Raw genomic sequence first — 26,306 nt, forward strand, 5'->3', positions numbered from 1 at the left:
GTTTGCTTCTCTTTCTCACCTCTCTGATTTACAAGCCTTCCATAATACAACCAGTTCCTTCTGAGTACGGTAACAGTTACTCACAGTGTAAAGAGTTTCTCCCTCAGCTTCATTTCCTTGGTGTGATTGGTACTCTAAGGAATGGGAAGAGTTAGAAACCACCAACAATTTGACCAACACTGAAAACATTCAGGACACCATCGAGGACAGAGCAGATCACTTGATTGCTACACCTCCACAAATATTCAATCGTTCCAACACTGATGGACAGTGGCAGCCATTTGTACCATCTACAAGATGCATTGCAGGAACTCACCAGGTTCCTTTGGCAGTACCTTCCAAACCCACAACCACTACCATCTAGAAAGATAAGAACAGCAGAAAGCTGGGAAGATCTCCACGTGGAAGTTCCCTACCAAGTCACTTACCCTCCTGATTTCGAAAATATTGTCATTCCCTCACTGTTGCAGGGTCAAAATTAACAGCACTTTGGATGTACTTACACCTCAGGGACAGCAATGGTTCAAGAAGACAGTTCACAACCAACTTCTCAAGGGGGACTAGGGATGCACAATAAATGCTGGTCTAGCCAGTGATGCCTACATCCCATTAATCGATTTAAAAACAAAAGGCCAAACGGTTGCAGATGGATTTTTATGATTAAGTAATTCTGTCTCCTCATCTTACAATTTTCATGCTATTATATCAAAGGGTTCAGATTGATCAAACATTTTTCATGGTGGGTGGAATAGTGAATCAAAACTTTTGCCATGAAAACGTAAAGGACGGTAAGGTCAACCAGAAGCCGATCCCTGTGTTTTTCCAGTCACTTCCACCAGATGCTTACGTAAATGTGGAAATTTTTCATAGGGCGACATGAATGATGAAGCATGAAAGACATTATTTGTTGTGAATTGTAAAATTTTAATTTAGATATTTGTTAGCATACATATCTTGTGATCATCAAGACAAGGGGGGGCAGTTTAGAACGGAGTTGAGGAGGAACTTCTTCACTCAAAGGGTGGTGAATATCTGGAATTCTCTGCCCGTTGATGTGGTGGAGGCTACCTCGCTAAATATATTTAAGTCATGGGTAGATAGGTTTTTGGTAGGCAAGGGAATTAAGGGTTATGGGGAGAAAGCGGGAAAGTGGAACTGAGCCACTTCAGATCAGCCATGATCTTATTGAATGGTGGGGCAGGCTCGAAGGGCTAGATGGCCTACTCCTGCTCCTACTTCTTATGTTCTTATGAGTTTAGTAAACTTTACAGTGCAATAGGCTATTTGCAATTGCAAATTACATTTACTGCATTTACTATATTCTGGAATCTTCTTGGTGTCATCATTGCTCCAATGCTCAAGTAGATGCATTGGCCATGCTACATTCTCCCTCAGTGTACCCGAACAGGCGCTGGAATTTGGCAACTAGGGGATTTGTACAGTAACTTCATTGCAGTATTAATGTAAGTTGACTTGTGACTCTAATAAATAAACGTTAAACTTAAAAAAAGTACCTGCATGATTATTTTCTCGAACATTGTCTTTTCTTGGTGACATTTTGTGGTCACATTCTACAGTTTGGATTGCATTTTGTTCCAATTTACACAGTTCAGTCTTGATTGGTTTCTGAACAATTCCTGTTTATGATCGATGCCTCTAGTGCAGAGAGACAGTATCAGTGCCATGTCTAAACAGTACAGAAACGATTCTTTCTTTCACCACATAATCAGTGGACAGATTTTTATAATGTTGTTTCCTGCCTACTGTCTCCATTTTTGATATCAATTTAATAACACAAACTTTCACAAATGGCTTATTTGACGGAGTAAGTATGGGCAATCAAGTAACATCTAAGTGGATGACTTGAATTACCAATGACTGTGTAAATAGAAGGCAAGCACTGAAGCTAAAATCAGTTTGCCCTCTTCATTCTCTTGATATACAGATTTTTCAAAATAGACTCTGCAAAGCTTATGTAGATGAGCTATTCAATTCAAATATTATCTGATGTAAATTACTAATGCTTTAATATCACATGACTATAAACATTGAGGAGGTGACCTTACCTTCGCACCCGATTTCTTGCCTCTCGTGATCTTACCGGCAGTGCATGAGGCTGATTGTAATATTTAAATCCTATGTAAAATAGAATATAGAATTACAAGTAGTCCAGACTCTGGAGGCGGGGTTGGGAGTGGTGGGTGGCACAGAACAGAGAGTAATGTGCACACCTAATGACACTCTGCTGCAAATGTTGGCTTTGAGATGAAGTTAGACCCTGCTCTCCACCCCTCCTGGCAGGAAACAGATCTTGCTTAATATTTTTCAGAGTGTGGTAAGATTGGACTTTTAATTTGCCCTAAAAATTGGCATGATCCTCTTCCATTTTCTCGCTGACTTGGCACTTTGAATTTTTTTGGTAAGATTGTCCCTACAGGGCCAATGCACTGGACTGCCAACATTTAAAAGTTACTGCTATACATACACATCAGATCACAATTCATTTAATACTTCCAGCAACGTTTTCTTTCCTTTCTTGACTCTGAAAAAGAAGGAAAAAAAGCCATTGTTCCTTGAGGAAATTGGACCAGAGAAAGAAAGGGAAAAATAATTATTCCAATAGTGTTTTTCACACCACTGGGACACTCCAGTGTGCTCTCTGGACAATAAATTGCTTTGAATCTTAGTCACATGATTTGTAGAAGTTTGACCTGATTATATCTTCCTTTATTTCCAGACCGAAATGTTTTATTCTATCATGTGTAATCATTCAGATAAATAAAGCATATCACATGGCAGGCAGATTAGTAAATGAGGTAGAGCATTTAGTGGTTTGCTCAGTTGCAACACCCCTTGGATGTTGATGTTTGTTCCTCAAAAATGTATCTGCATTCATTTCTTATCTATTATTTTCTTTGCAGTTCTTTAGATACAGCCTTTGACAGTGACATAAGTGCTGAAGTGAATGCCAGAGGCAGGGGCACAAGTTCATCGAACCGATCGTCACCATTGTCCTGGCGGTATGGCCAAGCAAGTCCACGTCTTCAGGCAGGAGATGCACCTTCTGTGGGCAGTGGATGCCAACCCGGAGGAAATTCTGGCTGGTTCGTTCGAGGGGACTCCTCTCATTACTCACACACTATGCCCATGCGGAGTTCCAGTAAATCGTGCAACATTTCTCACTTGGACTTGGAGTCTCTGGATGCTGATGATGTAGACCTGAAGTCCATCAGTGCTGACATGTCTGGCTATATGAGTGACAGTGACTTGTTGGGAAAAACGATGAATGACGATGACATTACAACTGGGTAAGTTAGAAATGTTACATTGCAGTGTACCAAAGGGATTGGATTTAAATCATTTTATTACAGTTTTTTTAATGCAATTACTTTTAGTGAATGACTACATAGTTAAATTCTGAATAGTGTGTTGCATGAATGTGATGTAGGGTGTGCTGTTTGAGTTTCACTTTTCATTCGTGTGTTGTTTAAGTTGTTCAGTATTTGTGGTGTTAGGCCTTTGCATTGACAGCTGAGGTTTATTACAGAGTTGAGAATACTTCAGTTGCTGATGTCTTATTGGTATTAAATAGACAGCTGACTGTATTAAAGGTAAATGTAAAAAGGACAGGCTTTGCTCCTGTTAAAGAAAAACCTGCCAGCCATCATAGCCTGATTGCCTCTACCCAAAGTAGAGCCAAAAACCTATTAAAAGTTGCCTAAACCAATGTTCAGTGACATTTATCCTTTCTGATTGAATATCATTATATTACAAAATTATTCCACCCAGCAATGGCACTTAATCATTCATTATTATTACCTTCTGTCCTAAATTGATATATTTCCTAGTATTAATCCGTGTGCCCTTTGTACCCACCTCTTCCAATCGTTTATTCCTTGCTTCATTTTGTCATGTCTTGTCTGAATTTTGTTGTCTTTTGGCCGTTTTCATCGGTCAGTACTTATCTTGCTCCTTGAGAGTCTCGACCCTGTCTCCTACCTCCAGTTTAGTTACTTACAATATTGTCGCGAGCTTCATTGTCTAACAATCAGCTCCACTGACATAAGCTATCTGAAAGAATAGACAGATTCTCCTCCCTCCAAAATTAGGAAGAATAGTTGGCCATTTAAGAAAATGGAGACGATTAAAGTATGAAGCACTTGGTGTGCATTTTTGTAATTAAAAATCCCAGCAAACAACTATAATAAATGTGTAATATTACTATGTGTAATAATAAATGTGTAATATTACTGTGTAATATTAATTATAAGCAATGATGGTTTGTTAAAGTTAGCAAGAAATTGCTTACGCAGCTGAGTAAAAAAAAAATGCGTGGGGTGAAGAAAAATACACCACCATTGGTTTGGAGTTTTAATCTGACCATGTGAGTGGTACTTAAATGATATGATGTATGATTTAAGTAAATGCATACATTTTAATTCACAAAAAAGCCATTTTCGTTACAAGCATTGATCAACAGTGAATACAGTGTGACTTCAATGAGAAGCACCCTCTTACAAAACCTAAAGATGATCTCTACAGGTCATTGCTTTTATATTCATACTTAGTTTCATTTTTTGTCTTCCATTTAGAAATTAATTTGTTACATAATTTATGCACTTATATATTTTTCTCGTGCCAGATGTTTTGAAACCACGAGGGCTTGCAGGCAGGCAAGCCTGTTGAAGGACAGCTGTTAGAAGGTCTGCCTGAGTAGCACAAGTTGACTTAGCCTCGTGTTGTTTTGTTCTTTTTCTCTTTCCCTGGGGACAGACCTTTGCCTCATATCTGTACAATCTCCAGATGGCTGGGGAGGTTGCTATCTGGGGATACTCGAGGAAAGCCATCTTGTTCTGCTGTTCCATGATAGCTAATCTTTGGTGCAATAACAGTTTTTCACTGCAGGCCAGCCTGAAACAAAATCCAAAATTAACTTGAAAGAAATGAACAGGAAAGGACTCTCACTAACATCACGGTATACATGCTCATGAGGAAATATTTTTAAAAGAATATATTGTTTTCAGTGTGATGACATTTGAGGGATTTCACTGCTGGAGACATTCTTGCCATTCATTTGTGCTAGATTGAAATCCAAACCTCATTGCACTAATCGAGCTCCTGCTGACAGTTTCTTACTGCAACTAAATATATGAAACATTACTTTGATTTCAGTTAACTGTTAGATCAGTAGGTGGTTAGTGTAATGTGATTGCTGCCTGGTTAAATTTAAATGATCATGTATGTAAGATTCACAAAGTTGTTTAGTCAGTGACTTTTTTAATATTGTGTATGTCTGAGTAATTCTTCATCGCTTTAATCCTCAAATTTAAGTTGTTATAACTAACAAACTGGTTGAGATTGGCAGCTTCATGCCTGGGGGAGGCTGAAGTAGAGTTTGAGTCATAGTTCATTGTGCAGTTGACCAGTTCAATGTCCAGCAGCTCACTGCCAAAGTTGGCAGTTCAATAGTGCATTTGTAAAAATTATGCTTCTGCTGAGTGGAATTAAATGAGTAAATGGATTTTTTTAGATGTAGGATTCAAAACTGACTAAAAATTCTTGCTTGGCACATTTCACAAGAAGTACAACAGATGTATTAATCAGTTTACTTAAAATCTCTACGAATAATCATCTGGTAGCACGGAACTTGAGTTTTGTTGCAAAAAAGACATTTGGTCAAGGTTTTTTGTCTTGCATTCACCAGGACATTTGACTTGCAATGGTCCTGATGAGTGCAAGGTGAAAAACTTTGACAAAATGGCTTTTTACAGCAATACTTCAAATCTTAACAGCCAATGTGAAATTATGTTTTACTTTGTCAAAGTTAGTTTCAGATATCCTTAAAAATAGAGAGAAGAATTAAAAATGATAGTTCCAGTCTGCATAGTGAGATTTCAGAATTCTATTAGGGAGGTATAATAATTACTCATACAGAAGAAAAATAATGATGTGGAGATGCCGGCGTTGGACTGGGGTGGGCACAGTAAGAAGTCTCACAATGGCAGGTTGAAGTCCATTTTCATCCGCTTGGCAGTGTCTCACAGCTGGTCTGCTGCATCCTGAACGCAAGTTGAGAATATGGGCTTTATCATGGTTTCCAGGTCGTGGCTTCTCACATAGAGCTGGTGTTCGAGATGATTGAGGAGTATAAGAGAGGTGCGACAGCAGAGTATCTCAGCATAGTATGCGTTGTAGGTTGATTTGATTGGGTTCGTGATCTGCAGCCCTTTCGGGATCTTAAGAAGAAAATAAAACATAGATGGCAAGTCCCAAATGTATTTTTGTGGAGCTTAAACAACTGATTATGTAACAGCAGCAGAAGGAACCTTGAAACTTTTTGGGCCAAAATTTTCCAAACTTGGCAGACCCAGTTCTGTTTAAAGAGTCCCATTAGATCTAGTTTCCTCTCTGGTGAGGCAGGGCTGTGATCGATCAAGTCCATCAACCGCAGAAGCAGAGCCTTGGCAACCAAGGGAGTGGCAAGTTCTCAAGTGGTTGGCTGGAAGGCCTGTCTCAGTTCTCTGTGAGGGAGTTCCCCTTTTTTAGAATCTGTTAGGCTTCCAGCCCTCACCATAATGCAAGGAAATGAGAAGTCAACACGAAGAGGTACTGCTCAGTTTACTTTCAGACCTATTTGAACGGATGCCTAAATCTGTTGAGTTTCAAAACACTTTAGGTAAGTTAAGCATCCAGACTATTATGCATCTGACATGCTAATCTAGTCCAACCTTAACATTTTAGAGATCAGTATTTCAGAGCAATTTGCACTTTGGATCTGGTATGTAGCACATATTGTAATATCTGGCAATGTAATGTCATTGGAATGTGATGATTATTTCAGTCTTTGTAACTTTTTGTCTAATGCTGTTGCTTTCTTTACTTTGAGGGAGACATACATTTCAGGCATCAGCAAGGAATGATGGAATGAGATATGTTTTGGAATTTGATGGAAAACAATTAGTTTCTATATGTGGTTGCTTCAAAGATGCTACTGCATCTTTCTCTGCAGATTCAAAGTGGAGAAGAAGAAAAGCTTTGAAAACCCAAACAAGTGAAGCTTTGTAAGAGCTCCAGTTTCTGAAATCAATAGGGGAATGAAACCTTGCAATTTGCAAAATGCTGACGGCATCATTGGTACGCCACAGCAATTGTTTGGCAAGCTGCAGTCTTCAATCAGGACTAGCTGATCTTGTAATTGTTTTATTTAATAGGGTAGGGAAAGAAGTGGTTTGCAGTAAAATGTTGACATTTAATAGTTACCCACAAGAAAAATGTTCAGTGGGTTTACTCAAAGACCTCTTTGAATCAAATCAGATGAAAGGATGCATGTGTCCGAAGCAAACTGAATACTCACTAGGTGTCCCAGGATGATATGAATTGAGAGTGCATATAATTTGATTTGATTTATTATTGTCACTTGTATTGAGATACAGTGAAAAGTATTGTTTATTGCACATTATACAGACAGGGCATATAGTTCATAGAGTACATGGGGAGATGGAAAAGAAAGGGAGCAGAATGTAATGTTAGGTCATAGCTAAGGTGCAGAAAATAATCAACTTAGTATTTGGTAGATCCATTCAAAAGCCTGATAGCAGCAGGGAAGCTGTCCTTGAGTCAGTTGGTTTGTGTCCTCACAGTTCTGTATCTTCTTCCCTGACAGAAGGTGGAAGAGAGTATGTTCGGGATGCGTGGGGGCCTTGATTATGTTGACTGCAGAGCCTGTGTTGGTATGTTGAGGGAGAGAGTCCCGGTTGTGGGATATGGTGGCTAATAAACCACCTCTCATGTCCGCGATGTGTGTTTGATTATGCTGGCTGCTCTTCCGAGGCAGCAGGAAGTGTCGGCGGAGTCAGTGGATGGGAGACTGATTTGCGTGATGGACTGGGGTACATTCACAACCCTTGTAGTTGCTTGCTGTCTTGGTCAGAGCTGGAGCCATACCGAGCTGTGATACATCTGGAAAGGATGCTTTCTATAATGTATCTGTAAAAATTGGTGAGAGTCATAGCAAACCACTGCAGTTCTTAAGATAATTAAGTTAGTCAGAATTAATGGAAGAGTGAATTGTTACTTTTCCCTAATTATGAATAAACTATTTAGCAGTTTGGAGAAATATTAATTAGATGTGATAGTTTGCACAATATAATAAAACTGATCAAGTTTGTTCTATATAGCATGAGGCTAAAACTGGAATATAAACAGAAAATGTTGAAAATACTTACCAAGTCAGGCGGAGGGAGAAACAGGTTTAACATTTTGGGTTTGTGATCTTTGGTTAGATCACAGAAATCTAACAGGTTTCCAGCAAGTGCAGGAGCAGGGGAAGTAAGAAAAGGGCAGAAGTGGAGAACTGTGATTGAATGGAACGCAGCAGAGCTTAAATTACAAAAAGGATGATGGCGCAATGCAGAAGGAGACAATTATGGGACAGGTAGAGGAACAGAAGATGGACCTAGAGGAGGTATAAATGGGAGTAGCAGAATTGTCACCATCAATATTATCTGAAAAAAATGGGCAGAAGTCATGATCTCCTGGCACCCTGGCATTGATGTGGAGATGCCGGCGTTGGACTGGGGTAAACACAGTAAGAAGTCTGACAACAGCAAAGTTGGACTTAAACCTGCTGTTGTCAGACTTCTTACCCTGGCACTGCCCAAGGGCACCCACCCGAACTCCTGGGGGGGCAAATGGAGTTCATGAAACTGATTCAGATTCGATAATGAATATTAACAATCAGCCTCTTGAGGTTTCCCAGTGCGAGGCTGATTACATCAATTAAAGTGGCCTGGGAAGGTTGCGACCAGCAGGACGCCAGGCACGATTCCCATTTTTAGCCTCCTGGTCAAATTTCCCAAACGGCTATGTTATTTGACCAGCACAATGATGTGAGAAAATCACACCCTTTATATTTAGAGGAGCAGACTGAAGTCAAAAGAGAAATTGTTCAATGTGGGAAAATGTTAGCTAGGTGAACGAGGGTATTGGTAAACAGCTTTCCTTAGGGAAAGAGTTAAGGGTCAGCAAAGCATCCTGGTGGGGAGTGAAGGCGTAGAAGGATTAAATGTTCAGGATGAAAAGAGAAAGAGCCATGATGCAAGAAGCTGCTAAAGTGATTGGAAGAAACAAGGATATAGGTAGGAAAAGACTAGGCAAGGGGAGAAAGTAAATTGAGATAAAGGCCCAGATCTTCCAAACTGCAGATGGTCATAGATTGGACACACCCTGAAAGATACACTGCAGGAGCTCTTGGAAGGCCCAGCTTGAAGACTGTGTGGGAATTACTTGGAAAGTTGAAACATCCAATGGGTGATCTCCCTATTTACTGAGATCCTCTGAACAAGTTTCCAATTCTGAATGAGATATGGAGACTTTGGAAGTTCCTGGATTGTTATCAGGATAATTAGCAGCGTCTTATAATTGTTTTTGAGAAAAAAAATGTTCTGCTGATGCGTCTTTGTTTTCAGGGTCTTCAATTATTCCAGTTTGAGTCAATTCTTTTGAAGCAGCTGTTGGGGTTAAAGCTCACACACCAGCTCCCCACTCACCATCTTCATTCAGTGTTGCTTTCTCATTTCGCCGCATTAGTTACGCGTTGGAGAAGCAATTTCCCATCTGTGGTTCCCATGGATTGTTACTGCAAGTTTGAAAACATATTTCCTATGATATCCCACAGCTGGAAGAGTTTAGTTCGATTCATTAGCCTCCTTGTTGGCATTGTATTTGCTCAATGTTATAGTTTTCAATTGCCCTATTTGGAAACCTGTATGGAATTCTTCATTGACTCTTTTTTTGATGGTACCAAACTTCATTTGAAGTCCCTATCTTCAGTTGAATTAAGCACATTGTGAAAAATAGGAATCTGTGCTAAATTTCAAATCATAAATTTCCTGTATTTTAATACAATAGAAATATGACATGATATTTGATACACTCCAGGTTTATTTTCTGATTTGATTTGATTTATTATTGCCATATGTATTGGGATACAGTGAAAAGTGCTGGCTGGAATTCTTCGGGATTCTGCAATCCCGCCACAGTTTCCCACCGGCTTGGGGGCGACGTCAGTGAGAATTCTCATTGACAGCGTCGGGACCAGAGAATCCCACCACTAGCAAACAGCACGCCACCTCCCGCTAGCGGGAAGCATGTGGCTGGGACGCCGGAGAATCTTACCCATTGTTTCTTGCACGCTATACAGACAAAACATACAGTTCATAGAGCACACAGGGGAGAAGGAAAAGAGAGGATGCAGAATACAGTGTTAGAGTCATAGCTAGGGTGCAGAGAAAGATCAGCTTAATATATGGTCAGTCCATTCAAAAGTCTGATGGGAAGCAGGCAAGACGTAGCTCTTGAGTCAGTTAGTATGTGATCTCAGACTCTTCTACCTTTTTCGCGGAGTAAGAAGGTGGAAGAGAGTATGTTTGGTATGTGTGGGGTCCTTGACTGCACTGGCTGCTTTTCCAAAGCAGCGGGTAGTGTAGACAGAGGCACTGAATGGGAAGCTGGTCTGCGTGATAGACTGGGCTGCATTCACAACCCTATGTAGTTTCTTGTGGTTTTTGTCAGAGCAGGAGCCATACCAAGCCTTGACACATCCAGAAAGGATGCTTTCTGTGGTGCATCTGTAAATTTGGTGAGAGTACACTGAGTTGGAGTACACTCTACATTTTAATAGATGGCAGGAAGTAGTCATTGTTTGAGGTACTATTCAGAGCGTTTTTTTTTCCCCCTGAAAGTTCACAATTAAATATGGAGGGCTTGTAACAACTACAATTGGATTTGTATCCAGCATCTATCATCAGGCTCATAGGGAATAAGCAGGCAGGAACATGAGTTGACCATTTATAATAATGAGTGAGCTCAGACATGGCCAATTATTATCACAGAACTTGGCTCCTTCCTCCAATTTTGGAACTTCCATTTTGTGCGCATCAGACCTCATGGGAATCTTATCCATATTTTGGGTGGCATTTTAGGATTATTTTCTTACATTTCAAATGTAGATGTGAACCATGTATTTCCTCGCAAAGTCAGGTGGCAGTATTTAGCACACTATCAGCTCATAATACTCCAAATGATTTATTTCCTTTTTTTATTAACTTATCTACTGAATGGTTGGTGAGTTTGGTTGCTAAGCACCTGTCCTTCAATTCAGGCCACTTAGTATTTGGACCGCATCAGGCGACATTCTTACCAGACTGGTACATTTCCTTTTGCACTAAATTTAAATTGTCTGTCTGCATCCCTGTTGATTTCTGTTGAGGTGCTGAATACTTCAGCAACCTGAACGATTTAGCCTGATGTTTACAATCAAAAGATAGGAGAAGCTTAAATCAATAAAGCAATGCAAGAAGCAATCTCTGGTTATTCAGCTGGAATATTGAATAATGTCTTATTTTTAGCAGTGTTGGCAAACTGGGTAGTGTTATATTGGGGTTGATTGCAATCCTGTTGCCCGAGTGGAAACGATAAAGGCTGGTATTTATACTCACCCATAGGAATCGCCCACCAACATTCCCCAATTAATCCCATAAAATCCCTACAGTGCAGAAAAAGGCCATTTGGCCCATTGAGTCTGCACTGTCTCTCTGAAAGATTATCTGAGCCAGGCTTACAGGTTTGCTAGCTGGACTCTGCACCACAGTCTACTAAATGGATACTGCCCCCTGCTTCCACAAGAAGGTGTCAGTTTTATAATTGTTTCCCTTTCTGAATAGCCTGTCCCCTCAGCTCTGTTGGTTCTAACATTGTAAAAAGTCTGACAACACCAGGTTTTAGTCCAACCGATTTATTTGATAGTAAACTCACAAGCTTTCGAGTTTACTATCAAATAAATCGGTTGGACTAAACCTGGTGTTGTCAGACTTTTTACTGTGTTTACCCCAGTCCAACGCCGGCACATCCACATCATGGTTCTAACATTAACGCATGTATGTCTTCCCTGAATGGTACCATGTATATCCTTTCAGCAGGATGATAGTTCCTCCCCCCATCCCCACAGCAAGATTCTTGCCCATCCCATCGAGCCTCCTTTACCACACCAAAGTTCCTGCCGACGAATGTCCTTCACCAAATGCTCTGACAGCAGTCACCGTCAGTATGCATCCCCCCATCCTGGCAATGAACCTTCTCACATGCCCTCCCCCCACTCAAACCCTGGCAGCGAACCTCTTCATCAGATTCCTTGCCCATTCCACCCCTCAACCCAACTTTGAAATGTGCAAAACTCTGAGGGGCTTTGACTGTGGGTTGCCACTGAAAGGTTGTTTCCTCAGGTTGGGATATCTAGAACACTGGGGTAAAGGCCAATCCTTCAGGATTGAGGTGAGGAGAAGTTTCTTACTCAGAGGTTTGTGAGTCTTTGGAACGCTCTTCAAGAGGGTTTGGATCCATTGGTAAATATATGTAAGTCTGAGAGACATTTCTTTAGTCTGTCAAGGAACCAATGGGTATGGGGAGTGATACAAAGTGGCTTTGAAGCAGAAAGCCCTGGACCTTGTTGTGCAGGATAGTTCAAAATTTGCTGATGATACAGAATTTGGATGCATTGTGGACTGTGAGGAGAATAATACAAGACATAAACAAGCTGGTGGAATGGATAGAGAGGTGGCAGATGAAGTTCAATGGCCAACATTATGAGGTGATTCATTATGATTGAAAGAACACGGAGAGATAATAAAAAAAGGGACATAATTCTAAAGTGGGTGCAGGAATAGAGGGACCTGGAGTAAATGAGCATGAGTTTTTTAAAGTGGCAGGACAGATTGGGAGAATCCAAAGATGTGCCCGTTAAGTAGATTGGCCATGCTAAATTAACGTAGAAACTAGAAGCAGGAGTAGGCCATTTGTCCCTTCGAGCCTCCTCTGCCATTCATTTTGATCATGGCTGATCATCAAATTCAATATCCTGATCTCGTTCCCTCCATGATCCCTTTAGCCCCAAGAGTGATATTTAATTTCTTTTTGAAATCAGTAAGAAGTCTCACAACATCAGGATAAAGCCCAATAGGTTTATTTGGAATCACCGAGCTCTTGGGAGCGCTGCTCCTTCATCAGGTGACTCACTTTAGCCTGGTGTTGTGAGACTTCTTACTGTGTCCACCCCAGTCCAATGCTGGCATCTCCACATCTTGAAATCAGACAGTGTTTTGGCCTCAACTACTTTCTGTGGCAGTGAGTTCCAAATATTCATCACCTTCTGGGTGAAGAAATTTCTCCTCACCTCAGTTCTAGAAGGTTAAGCATTTATCCTCAAACTATGACCCCTAGTCCTGGACTCCCCCACCATTGGGAACATTCTTTGTGAATCTACCCTGTCTAACCCTGTCAGAATTTTGTAAGTTTCTATAAGATCCTTTCTCACTCTTCTAAACTCTGGTGAATATAATCCTAACTGACCTGACCTCTCATCATATGATAGACCTGCCATCCCAGCAAGCATGCCCCTTAAGTGCCCAATGCATTGTATATCCTAATCTTTATTAACAGGGGCATTGAGTACAAGAGCAAGGAGGCTATGTTAGAATTGTATAGGACATTAGTTTGGCCTCGGCTGGTGTGATGCATCCAGTTCTGGACACCACATTTTCGGAAGAAAGTGAAGGCATTTGAGAGTGCAGAAAAAAAATCATGGAAATGGTTTCTGAATCAGTTAAGATAGACTGGATTGCTTAACTGGAGAAGAGGAGACTGAGAGGAGATGGGATTAAAGTGTTCAAAAATCATGTGATGCCTGGATAGAGTAGATGGGAGAAACTGTTCCCATTTGTGAAAGAATGGAGAAGGAGAGGGCACTGATTTATATTAACAAAATAGGCAAAAAGGAGGACGGATAGGATCTGAAATGCCTTAGAGTGTGGTGAAAGCAGGTTCCAAAAAGGAATTAGACTGTGATTTGAAAAAGTATAAAGTTCCAACGAAGAAGGCAGCAGAATTATACTCGATGAATTGTTCATTTAGAAAGCTGGTGCAGACACAATGGGCCAATTGGCATCCTTCTGCACTGTAACAGTTATGTGAAGGGCAGAGCAGAGTCAGTGGGTCATTGTATCTTCCATTTCGTACACTCTTGTTGTTAAACAGAGTTAGCAGTTCAGGTCAATTACTCATCATTAGAACTCAATAGAACTGATACAGTCAATACTTAATCCAGTCAATTGACTGTTGTGATGAAAGATCATTGACCTGAAACATTAGTTCTGTTTCTCTTTTCAGAGACACTGTCTGACCTGCTGAGGTAGTCCAGCATTTTTTTTGTATCAATAAAAGGGGTTAGCTGATTACTTCGTCGTTTATCTAATTTGCCCTACAGTGAACACAAAAGATCCCACGGCAACACACAAAGCCAAGCAGGGGAGCTCTCTGATATCCTGGGAAATATTCAATCCTTTAACCAACATTACTAAAAAAGAATTGTTTATCTCACTGCTGTTATGAAAAAAAAACTGCCTGCCAAATGTCTCTATTTCACTTCTTAAATACTTTTTGTCTCCAAACTTATTTTTGCTATTGATTCACCTTGTAGGCAAGGATGATATAAGCATTTATGTGGGAAAGGAAAGGAAATATAAATCAGCAAGGATGTGACAGTGCCAGAAGGAGTTGGAGCTGTAATTTGGTAAAACATGGAGCAAGGTGGGGCATGTGCCAGGTGTCAGTGGGGGAATGAATGGCCCAATTTAGATCCATTATTCTTTTGTATATGACTAATCCTACTATTTCATCTGTAATTAGTACTTGTCACAGCAGCAGCATTTTATGTTAACAGTTTAACTTATAATTGCAGATGAGCCTTGTAACATAGTTTTGCTTTCAAATGTTTATGTTAATGCTCAAGAATTTAAATTTGAACTATCTTTCCACCCAGTTCTGTGGGACATCGTCATGCAACTGCTCTTCAGTTTTACAGCAGCTGTGATAGATGGCATTATTTTATTCCCTATTATTTGACGTTCAATGACATCAGTGTCACAATTAACTGCAATTACGCAGCAAGGGGGTAATCGATGGAAAGGACTTGCAGGCAATTAGTTTTGGTAGGACAATGACCAAGCGACATTTTGTATGCTGTTGAAGTTGTTATTTTCAAAGCAGTTTTACATTTCATGATCTGATGGGTGCTGTGAAATATACAATGTGGCTCAGCTGTGGCAGGATAATTTATATTCAGGTTTTTTCAAAAAAAAACTTGTTTAAAATTTAATATAGTTACAAATTGTTTTTGATTTTTGTTAATTGAAAGCATCAACTCCTGGTGACACACTGTCCTGGAACTCATATTATTAGCTTCAAAGAGCAGTATTTTCACTGCATTAGAAGTAAAAAGTGATTTTCTTGATTTTATTATTGTCACCTCATAGCATACAGTGAAAAGTATTGTTTCTTGTGTGCTGTACGTACAAAGCATACCGTTCATAGAGAAGGAAACAGGAGAGTGCAGAATGTAGAATTAGAAGGTGTGCTGGGCACAGATTGCAAGAAGTCGCCTCACTCCGGCACTGTCTTGGATGATTACAGTTTAATAAGTGATTATCGTATAATCTTTACAAAACAGAATAAATGTGTGTATATTGGTACAGTATAAAAAGGGAAGATTTTATTCAACTAATAAAGTTTGTCTTATTCGCAATGCAGAGATCATTGAGTTTCGTTGGATATAATTTATTTCATGAATTAGCTTTGGAGTACTCTTGATGAATTAATGTTCTTTCAAGTGCTTGCTGAAACATTTTTTGAATGGCCATATGTTCAAATTTATTTATGTTCCAGGAAACAAGCTTTTATATCAGCTAAGCCCCAGCCTCTTGAGGAATCCTTAATGAAAAAGAAAATCTTATATTTATATAGTGCTTTTCCTGACTTCGGAACATTTTACAGTACTTTACAAACAATTAAGTACTTTTAAAAGTGTAGGCTATGTTGCAATTAGGAAACACTGCAGCCAACTTGTGTATAGCAATGAGATAATGACCAGGCAATCTGTATTTGAAATGTGATAGTAGGATTAATGTTGGCCCGGACAAAGGGATATCTCCATTGTTCCTGTTTACAGTTGTGTTATGAGATATTATATACCCACCTAAATGGGTAAATGAGGCCCTGGTTTAAACATCTCATCCAAAGACAGTACCTCATAATTATGTGAGCCTTGATTTTTGTGCTCAAACTCGAGTGTAAGGGAAAAACAGTAAATACTTGGAAATAAGTATATTGGTCTGAACTTTCTTTTTAATGTGTGAGACTGAACTTTGTGACCAGGAGCAGTCTTACAGCTTGGAATTTAAAGGTGAAGGCCTGAGTTACACGGGCTACCAAAAATTACACGTTTATTAAAATCTATGTTTGTTATTGCGACAGAATATCTGGTGTCAATCACTCTTGCCTTCAACTTTCCAAAAGCTGCTATTGATTGAGAAGTGGCATATCCATTCTTCCCTGACAAGTGATTGATTGGTGTCAGCCTAAAATAGCCTGGGTGTTGACACTATTTAGCTTCCATCAACTACATAAGAAATCCAATATAGGTTTTAATGTAGTAGAGCTCCGTAAGCATTTAATAATTGAACTTGGTGGTTAGTGCTTTTTAACAAAGTATAAAAACAATTTACATTTATATAACATCTTCAGTAATGCAAAGCAACCAAATGCACTTCACAGCATTAGCAAACAAACTTTGACACTAAGCCACTATAATAACTCTAAAAGTCAGCTGTGAAGAAATCGTGCTTCATTGCACAAAATGAAAATAAACAATAACCACAAATCTATGGTAAACAAAACATGCCCCAACCAGGACTCGAGGTCTTGCTGTATACAGGCTCGATATATGAACTCCACGCGTCCCCAGGGAGCTCGTATTCAACAAGCCCAACTGCGAGGTCAATTAGTGATTCCCCATGCAGATCAGGGGGGTTATCATACCCAGAGAAAAGAGATACAAGGGTGGATGACCAAAAGCTCATTCACAGGTAGATTTTAAGGAAGATCTTAAAAAAGAGAAAGATGGCAAGACATGGGTGTTTAGAGAGGGTATTCCAAAGTTTTAGGGTTTAGGAAGCTGAAAGCATGGTCAGAAATGATGGACCAATGGAAATGATGGATGCACAAGAATCCCAAATTGTAAGAGAATAGGCTCCTTAGAGGGTTACAGGGTGGAGGAAGTTACAGAGATGGGAAAGACAAAGCCATCAATGGATTTGAAAGTAAGGATGAGAATTTTAAAATTAAGCCTTTCCAGACCAGGAATGACAGCAGCCGAAGATTGATGGGCGAGTGGAATTTACTGCAGTTTAGAGAACAGGCAGCTGTTCTGTGAGTTTGAGTTGACGGAAGGTGCAATGAGGAATAGCTTGAGCATTTGAGTAGAAAATTAGTCTCATGCAAATCTAGACTTTCCTAATGTTTCTTTTGAACATTTCTTACCTCTAGCAACTGTCTGTCATCATGAACTCATTGTGTCAGTGACATTTTCACATAACTGTGTAACTGAGTTCGAAGACCTAAACATTACTGTACTCTATAAGCATTGCAAACTTACCATGAGTTCTAAAGCAATTTTTGAGCAAGTGAATAAGAACTTGATCATTAGCTGATGAGAAAAATGATTCAAGACTGCAGTAGCTAGACGACAACTGTACATGTGAGTTAATTACACAATGCATTTATGAGTTACTTACTATTTTACAAGAGTCACAGAGTCATAGAGGTTTACAGCATGGAAACAGGCCCTTTGGCCCAACTTGTCCATGCCGCTCTTTTTTCTTAAAATCCCTAAACTAATTCCAATTGCCCGCATTTGGCCCATATCCCTCTATACCCATCGTACCCATGTAACTATCTAAATGCTTTTTAAAAGACAAAATTGTAGCCACCTCTATTACTACCTCTGGCAGTTGTTCCAGACACTCACCGCCCTCTGTGTGAAAAAATTGCCTCTCTGGGCACTTTTGTACCTCTCCCCTTTCACCTTAAACAATGCCCTCTAATTTTAGACTCCCCTGCCTTTGGGAAAAGATATTGACTTTAGATGTAGACCTTGTCTATGCCCCTTATTATTTTGTAGACCTCTTTAAGGTCATCCTTCAGCCTCCTACACTCCAGAGAAAAAAGTCCCAGTCTATTCAGCCTCTCCTTATAACTCAATCCATCAAGTCCTGGTAGCATCCTAGTAAATCTTTTCTGCACCCTTTCTAGTTTAATAATATCCTTTGTATAATAGGGTGACCAGAATTGCACACAGTATTCCAAGTGTGGCCTTACCAATGTCTTGTACAACTTCAACAAGACGTCCCAACTCCTATATTCAGTGTTCTGATTGATGAAACCAAGCATGCCGAATGCCTTCTTCACCACTCTGTCCACTTTGACTCCACTTTCAAGGAGCTATGAACATGTACCCCTAGATCTCTTTGTTCTGTAACTCTCCCCAGTGCCCTACCATTAACTGAGTAAGTCCTTCCCTGGTTCAATCTACCAAAATGCATTACCTCGCACTTGTCTAAATTAAACTCCATCAGGCTTTTCCCTGCAGCCCTTTTTAAACAAAGGCACGATATTTGGCACTCTCCAATCTTTAGACATAAGAACATAAGAAACAGGAGTAGGAGTAGGCCATCCAGCCCTTTGAGCCTGCCCCGCCATTCAACAAGATCGTGGCTGACCTGAAGTGGATCAGTTTCACTTTCCTGCTTTCTCCCCATAACCCTTAATTCCCTTGTCTATCAGAAACCTATCTACCTGTGACTTAAATATATTCAGCGAGGTAGCCTCCACCACTTCAAAGGGTAGAAAATTCCAGAGACTCACCACCCTTTGAGTCAAGAAGTTCCTCCCCAACTCCGATCTAAACTGCTCCCACCCCCCCTCCCTTATTTTGAGGCTGTGCCCTCTAGTTCTGCTATCCTTTCTATGCAGGAATCTCCCTACCTCTACCCTATCTAACCCTTTCATTGTCTTATATGTCTCTACAAGATGCCCCCTCAGCCTTCTAAACTCCAACGAGTACAGATCCAGTCTATTCAATCTCTCCTCATAGGCTAGCCCCCTCATCTCTGGTGTCGGCCTAGTGAACGTTCTCTGCACTCCCTCCAAGGCCTTTCACAAATGCGGCGACCAAAACTGCATACAGTACTCCAGTTGCGGCCTCACCAGTACCCTGTACAGTTGCAGCAAAACCTCCCTGCTTTTATATTCTATCCCCCTCGCTATAAAGGCCAACATTCCATTCGCCTTCTTGATCACCTGCTGCACCTGCAGACTGGGTTTTTGCTATTCGTGCACAAGGACCCCCAGGTCTCCCTGCACCGTAGCATGCTGCAGCTTTTCGCCCTTTAAATAATAATCCCTCCTACTATTATTTCTACCAAAGTGGACAACCTCACATTTGCCAACACTATACTCCATCGGCCAGGTCCTCACCCACTCGCTCAGCCTATCAAGATCTCTCTGCAGACTTTCCATACCCTCCATGCAATTTGCTTTTCCACTCATCTTCGTGTCATCAGCAAATTTTGTTACCCTCACCCCCCTCCTCCAGATCATCTATGTAAATGGTAAACAGTTGAGGCCCCAGCACTGATCCCTGCGGCACTCCACTAGTCACCAACTGCCAACCAAAATAGCACCCATTGATTCCAACTCCCTGCCTCCTGTTAGACAACCAATCCTCAATCCACGCTAACACCTTACCCCCAACTCCGTGCACCCTAACCTTTTGCATCAACCTTTTGTGAGGCACCTTATCAAATGCCTTTTGGAAACCTAAAAACACCACATCCACCGGTTCCCCTCTGTCTACTGCACTAGTCTCATCCTCGTAGAAATCTAATAAATTCGTTAAACACAACTTCTCCTTCACAAATTCGTGCTGCGTCTGCACCTCACCCATGGGTATTGATGATTCAAATATCTCGGCTAGGGGACCTGCAATTTCCTGCCTAGCCTCCCACAACATCCTAGGATATACCTCATCAGGTCCCGCAGATTTATCTACCTTGATGCACTTTAAGACGCAATACTCCCAGCGCGGCCGCATTCGAGTTTTGTACAGTTGCAACATGACCTCATGGCTCCTAAACTCAATCCCTCTACCAATAAAGGCTAATACACCGTACGCCTTCTTAACAACCCTATCAACCTGGTTGCCAACTTTCAGGGATCTATGCACATGGACACGAGATCTCTCTGCTCATCCACACTATCAAGTAACTTACCATTAGCCCAGTACGCTGTATTCCTGTTATCCTTCCAAAGTGAATCACTTCACACTTATCCGCATTAAACTCCATTTGCCACCTCTCAGCCCAGCTCTACAGCTTATCTATGTTCCATTGTAATCTGCAACATCCTTCTGCACTGTTCACAATTCCACCAATTTTAGTGTCATCTGCAAATTTACTAACCTATCCTTCTATGTCCTCATCCAGGTCATTTATAAAAATGACAAACAGCAGTGGTCCTAAAACATCATTGCAGTACACCACTAGTAACTGATCTCCAGGATGAACCTTTCCCATCAACCACCACCCTCTGTCTTCTTGCAGCTAGCCAATTTCTGAACCAAACAGCTTAAATCACCCTCAATCCCATGCATCTGTATCTTCTGCAATAGCTTACGATGGGGAACCTTATCGAATGTTTTACTGAAATCCTTATATTCCACATCAACTGCTTTACCCTCATCCACCTCTTTGGTCACCTTCTCAAAGAACTCAATAAGGCTTGTGAGGCACAACCTACCCTTCACAAAACCATGTTGACTATCCCTAATCAAATTATTCCTTTCTAGATGATTATAAATCCAATCTACCTCTTATAATCCTTTCCAGAACTTTGTCCACAACAGAAGTAAGGCTCACTGGTCTACAATTACCAGTGCTGTCTCCATCCCCTTCTTGAACAAAGGGACAACATTTGCTATCCTCCAGTCTCCTGGCACTATTCCTGTATGTGGGTATGCCGGCGTTGGACTGGCGTAAACACAGTAAAAAGTCTGACAACACCAGGTTTTAGTCCAACCGATTTATTTGATAATACTCACAAGCTTTCGAGGTTTCCCTCTTCGTCAGGTGAATGGAGAGTTCTGGCCTCAGACAAAGCATATAAAGCACAGCACAGACTGTCTGTGCTTTATATGCTCTGTCTGAGGCCAGAACTCTCCATTCACCTGACGAAGAGGGAAACCTCGAAAGCTTGTGAGTATTATCAAATAAATCGGTTGGACTAAAACCTGGTGTTGTCAGACTTTTTACTATTCCTGTAGACAATGATGACATAAAGATCAAAGCCAAAGGCTCTGCAATCTCCTCCCTAGCTGCCCACAGAATCCTAAGAAAAATCCCACCTGGCCCAGGGGACTTATCTATTTTTATACTTTCCAAATTGCTAACACGTCCGCCTTATGAACCTCTGTCCCATCTAGTCTAATAGCCTATATCTCAATATTCTCCTCGACAACATTGTCTTTTTCCTGTGTGAATACTGACAAAAAATATTCATCTAGCGCCTCTCTTATCTCTTCAGACTCCACACACAACTTCCCACTACTGTCCTTGGCTGGCCCTAATCTTACCCTAGTCATTCTTTTATTCCTGACATATCTATAGAAAGCTTTAGGGTTTTCCTTGATCTTCCCTGCCAAAGACTTCTCATGTCCTCTCCTGGTTCTTCTTAGCTCTCTCTTCAGGTCCACCTGGCTAACTTGTAACTCTCAAGTGCCCTAACTGAGCCTTCACATTTCATCTTGACATAAGTCTCCTTCTTCCTCTTCACAAGTGATTCAACTTCTTTAGTAAACCACGGTTCCCTCGCTCGACCACTTCCTCCCTGACTGACAGGTACATACTTATCAAGGACATGCAGTAGCTGTTCCTTGAACAAGCTCCACATTTCAATTGCGCCCATCCCCTGCAGTTTCCTTCCCCATCCTGTGCATCCTAAATCTCGCCTAATCGCATCATAATTTCCTTTCCCCCAGCTACAGCTCTTGCCCTGTGGTATATACCTATCCCTTTCCATCGCTAATGTAAACTTAACTGAATTGTGGTCACTATCACCAAAGTGTTCACCTACCTCCAAACACCTGGCCTGGTTCATTACCCAGTATCAAATCCAATGTGGCCTTGCCTCTTGTTTTCCTATCTACATACTGTGTCAGGAAACCCTACTGCACAAATTGTTTCAAAAACTGACCCCTCTAAAGCACTCAAACTACAGCTTTTCCGGTCAATATTTGTAAAGTTAAAATCCCCCATAACAAAAAACCTGTTACTTTTGCTCCTATCCAGAATCATCTTTTCAATCCTTTCCTCTACATGTCTGGAACTTTTCAGAGGCCTATAGAAAACTCCCATTGGAACCTTCTGATAAGCACTTGAGAGTCAACCTAATGAGCTACCCAGATAGAAAAGGGGTCTTTGTTACAGAAATAAGCCAGAGCATAATCAGCTTGATCTAAAAACATTGGGTTATATGTGCTGCTATGAATGGAAGAGAAAGCAGATTTGTAAAATATGACTTTGCCTTTCTCCCACTTATGTACACATTCTGCCTTCTTTCCCTATCTCCACATTTTTGACACCTTTTGATATCCTAGAGGAGTAAACGTCTCCCTCTTGGAAAGCTCAGTGAACTGCTTGTCAAAGTCAACAAACACTCCTCGCTGATCTCATGAGATGCCTCAGTTTAAATTTCTATAATTTTGTTTTAACCTCTCAAGAGAGGTCTAGAGATTCGCAGTTTATGCACGCCCACATGGACTCTGCTCATAGAGTCATAGAGACAAAACAAAATCTTCAGTAAATTTAATCAAATACATATGCCCTATTGAAATGAAATGAAAGGTTGTCTTCCATGAGACAAACAGTCAGATCAGCATTCAGGAAATGCTGGTGTCAAGGTGAGTAAGTAGCAAGTGACAATACAGACTACTTGAAAAGAACCTCTTGCTGCGAGGACCACCAATTTCATTGAAAAATATTTGCTTCTTTTAATGTTTGAAGATTGATGTGGACTCTGAATGTTTCAGATTAGGAAGATTCCTAGGTGGTAATTAATTTAATGAAATAACTCTGTTTTAAATGAATTGGCAACATTTGAGTTTTGAGAAGGTTAGGAAAAGTTTTAAACAAATTGCAAGAGATCTTCTATCTAGTTGATCTTTATTCCTGTTTTTTCTCTTAATGCTTCACCTTTTTAATTCCTATGAGGACCTCTTTTCATTTTCAAAGTTCATTTGAGTGCTTAACATTTTTGACAACATTACTGATTGGCAGAAAAAAAATACTATTGTGGAGTTAGCTGCTGTAGTATAACCATGTACCAGCCTTATATAGTACCATATATAGTCAACTAGTTTTGGCATTGTTTTGTATAAGCAGAAAAAAAAACTGTTTGCACTCTTTTGTAGGATTATCTTAAGGCACTAATTTGGAGGCAGTAATTTCTGTCAGTCAATATTTCCTCAGAAATGGGAAGATAAAATAGGAAGTGCTTAAAAGGGCTCTGTCATTATAAAAAAACCCCAGCAAACTGTGAATTACAAATTTACCAAAAGTAATCCCACTTTTCATTTATAAAAGTCACGATGGTATACATGAATTCTTAATGTATAAATTTGTTGCATCAGTAAAGTATACTTTGATGGGCAGGGAATAGACTTTTTTTGATTTAAAAATATATGTGGGTTCCAGTTGAAAGGAAGCAAAGAGATAACTTTAGAATACTATGTAAGGCACAGGAAAGGAAGGTCACATGAAGAGATGATGCAAAGTGTTCATATAGAAACAGACATCCTGCAAAGCTGACCCGGAGGCCGCACTGGCTTCAGATCATCTCCATATCCTGTGGAGGGGAGCTTCACTTAAACAACAAAGCTATTAGATCTGCAAATGGTGATATCTTTTGTATTAACCTACGATATTTTGGAAGTAAATTGTCATCACTGATGATTTAATCGCCAATGGGTAAATTTATCTGATTTTTAACGTATGCCTTTCCACTCACTGTCTAATTTTAATTCTCTATTTAGTTATTCTGTTAATCAAAATGTTATTCTGTCCATAACTAACATTGGCATGAACTAACTTAACTTTAACTTTGAGACAAATTCATTTGATGAGAGTGATATTATCTGCCGTTCATGCCACGCTCTCGCTGCAGCAAGGTCAGAGAATTTGGCGACCAACCAAATCTCCATTCACCTCAGCGAGGTGGGAAAATCCTGCCAGCGTGAACGGTGATAAGATTCCAGCCAAAGTTCTGTCCTATTTTCCTCCAGAAGTAAGTATGAACTTTGTCTTAGGCTTTTATACTGAATATTCTTTCCATTGTGTGCATAAATAGAATATTGAATATGTCTTTTCTTTGACAGTGATTCAATAGTAATTTTTACTCGAGATTAATTGTGATGGAATGCGGAAAATGCATTTCAATTCAAAAATAGGTAGTAAGAAGGTGTTATTTACTCAAAGTTATCCATTATTTAGTTGTTTTAGATATTAAAATCATAATCTGTGAAATCAGTGGTAATATTTAGGATGAGTACTAATCATTATAAATATCCCTTGAACACCAATCTTTGTACTGACTGATATTTCCAATGATATTTTTACTATGAGTGTTCTGGGTTCTCACTTGGGTATAAAGGATAATCAGTGTAAAAACCTAAGACAAAGTTCATATTTATTTCTGGGGAAATAGGACAGAACTTTGGCCAGAATCTTATCACTGTTCACGCTGGCAGGATTTTCCCATCTTGCAGAGGTAAATGGAGGATTTGGGTATAGCAATGTAACATTGACTATTAAATAATGATTGTGAAACAGAAAATTCTAGATTAGAGTTGAAGTTCAGCAGTTAAAGGTTAGCTTCAAATTGCGTTTGTTTTAAAAATGTACTGAAGTCAGAATCAGAGGAACTAATAATTGCATAGATACACAAATATGTTCAGGGAGTCTGGTCCACTTTATTGCTAACAACTTGGGATCAGTTGTCACAAATAAGCAAAATAAGTGGAATTATTGGGGAAAATGAAACGGCGTCACCCAGTTTCATGTAAATATTAAGTTTAATGACCATGTTTAGCCTCTTATTTTCAGGTTTCCTCCCTGAAACCATTGGTAAGATTCAGACCATACAAGCTTATATGGAGAGTGCTTTAGTTTGTTCATTCTATCACTCTATTATCACTTTGTCTAAATCATAGTGAACAAGTACAAACAAAAAGGAGACAGATAGTCTCCTTTTGTAATGTCAAAGTTTTTAGTTAGAAAATCTTAATGGCTCACTTATTTGTTTTTAACCAGCTGTCAGCTAAGGGCTTTACTTACATTGCTCATCCTGGTTTAGGTTTGATTCGTTTACTGCACTGATTGACTGTGGGTGCAACTCTCCTCAAGAGCTGAGCTCTGATCCTATGATAGCAATCACAGAGAAACTCCATAACAAGAAATATACTATGTCTGTGGTACAAACGAACACTACCACCTGCACATTCCCCTCCAAGGGCGACACAGCAGAGTGGCTGACATTGCCTCACAGCGCCAGGGACCCGCAGGTTCAATGGCATTCGTCCTTTGAACCTGCAACAATCTGATCCAGATCCTAACACTATAATCCCATATATCTACTCTGCTAATGTCCCTGACACTAAAGGGCAATTTAGCTTGGCCAATCAACCTAACCTGTGTATCTTTGGACTGCGGGAGGAAACCGGAGCACCCAGAGGAAACCCACACAGGCACGGGGAGAACGTCCAGATTCCACACAGACTGTCACCCGAGGCCAGAATTGAACCTGGGCCCCTGGCACTGTGAGGCAGCAATGCTAACTACTGTGCCACACTCCACCCCCAGCCAGCAATGCTCACATCCCATGGATGAGCAAATCAAAGTTGAAATATATTTTTAAAGTTAAACCCAAAATGGGAGAATTAGTTTAAATTTAATAAATTGATTAAAGAAGAGCAATTTTCCTGTTCAAAAAACTACATCTAAATTGCATATTGTGGTGGAGATCCTCTGTTTAATATCCTAAACTCTTGTCTGATTACAAAAACAAATCAGATAAGTGATAAGTTCCAGGTACAATCATCTGATAAGATTAAACTACAGTAAATATATCAATCAGATCTTACCATGGGTCGTCTTCTGAAAGAATCAATTGCAAAGATCCTGGGCTGAGATTTAGCTGCCCAGGATAAGTTGACGTGTAACATGTTAAGTATGAGATTTATATTAAACAACACAACATGTAATTGAATAATGATTTGCCTTCTGCAGATCACCTGTCTGTTTGTAAAATCA

At 40.1% G+C, this 26,306-nt stretch overlaps 1 protein-coding gene across 2 annotated transcripts in view; it reads left to right on the forward strand.

The window, feature by feature from the left end:
* LOC145357045 (neuron navigator 1-like) overlaps window positions 1–26,306 on the forward strand; it is a 698,546-nt gene that overhangs the window by 320,295 nt on the left and 351,945 nt on the right. For both annotated transcript variants that reach the window (XM_080210100.1, XM_080210101.1), the window contains one exon: window positions 2,922–3,308. In XM_080210100.1, the coding sequence (XP_080066226.1) occupies window positions 2,922–3,308 (387 nt within the window). The remainder of the gene's footprint in view (window positions 1–2,921; window positions 3,309–26,306) is intronic.

The sequence above is a fragment of the Carcharhinus amblyrhynchos genome, chromosome 22 (assembly GCF_965287045.1).
Source record: "Carcharhinus amblyrhynchos chromosome 22, sCarAmb.v2.hapA, whole genome shotgun sequence".
NCBI lineage: Eukaryota > Metazoa > Chordata > Chondrichthyes > Carcharhiniformes > Carcharhinidae > Carcharhinus > Carcharhinus amblyrhynchos.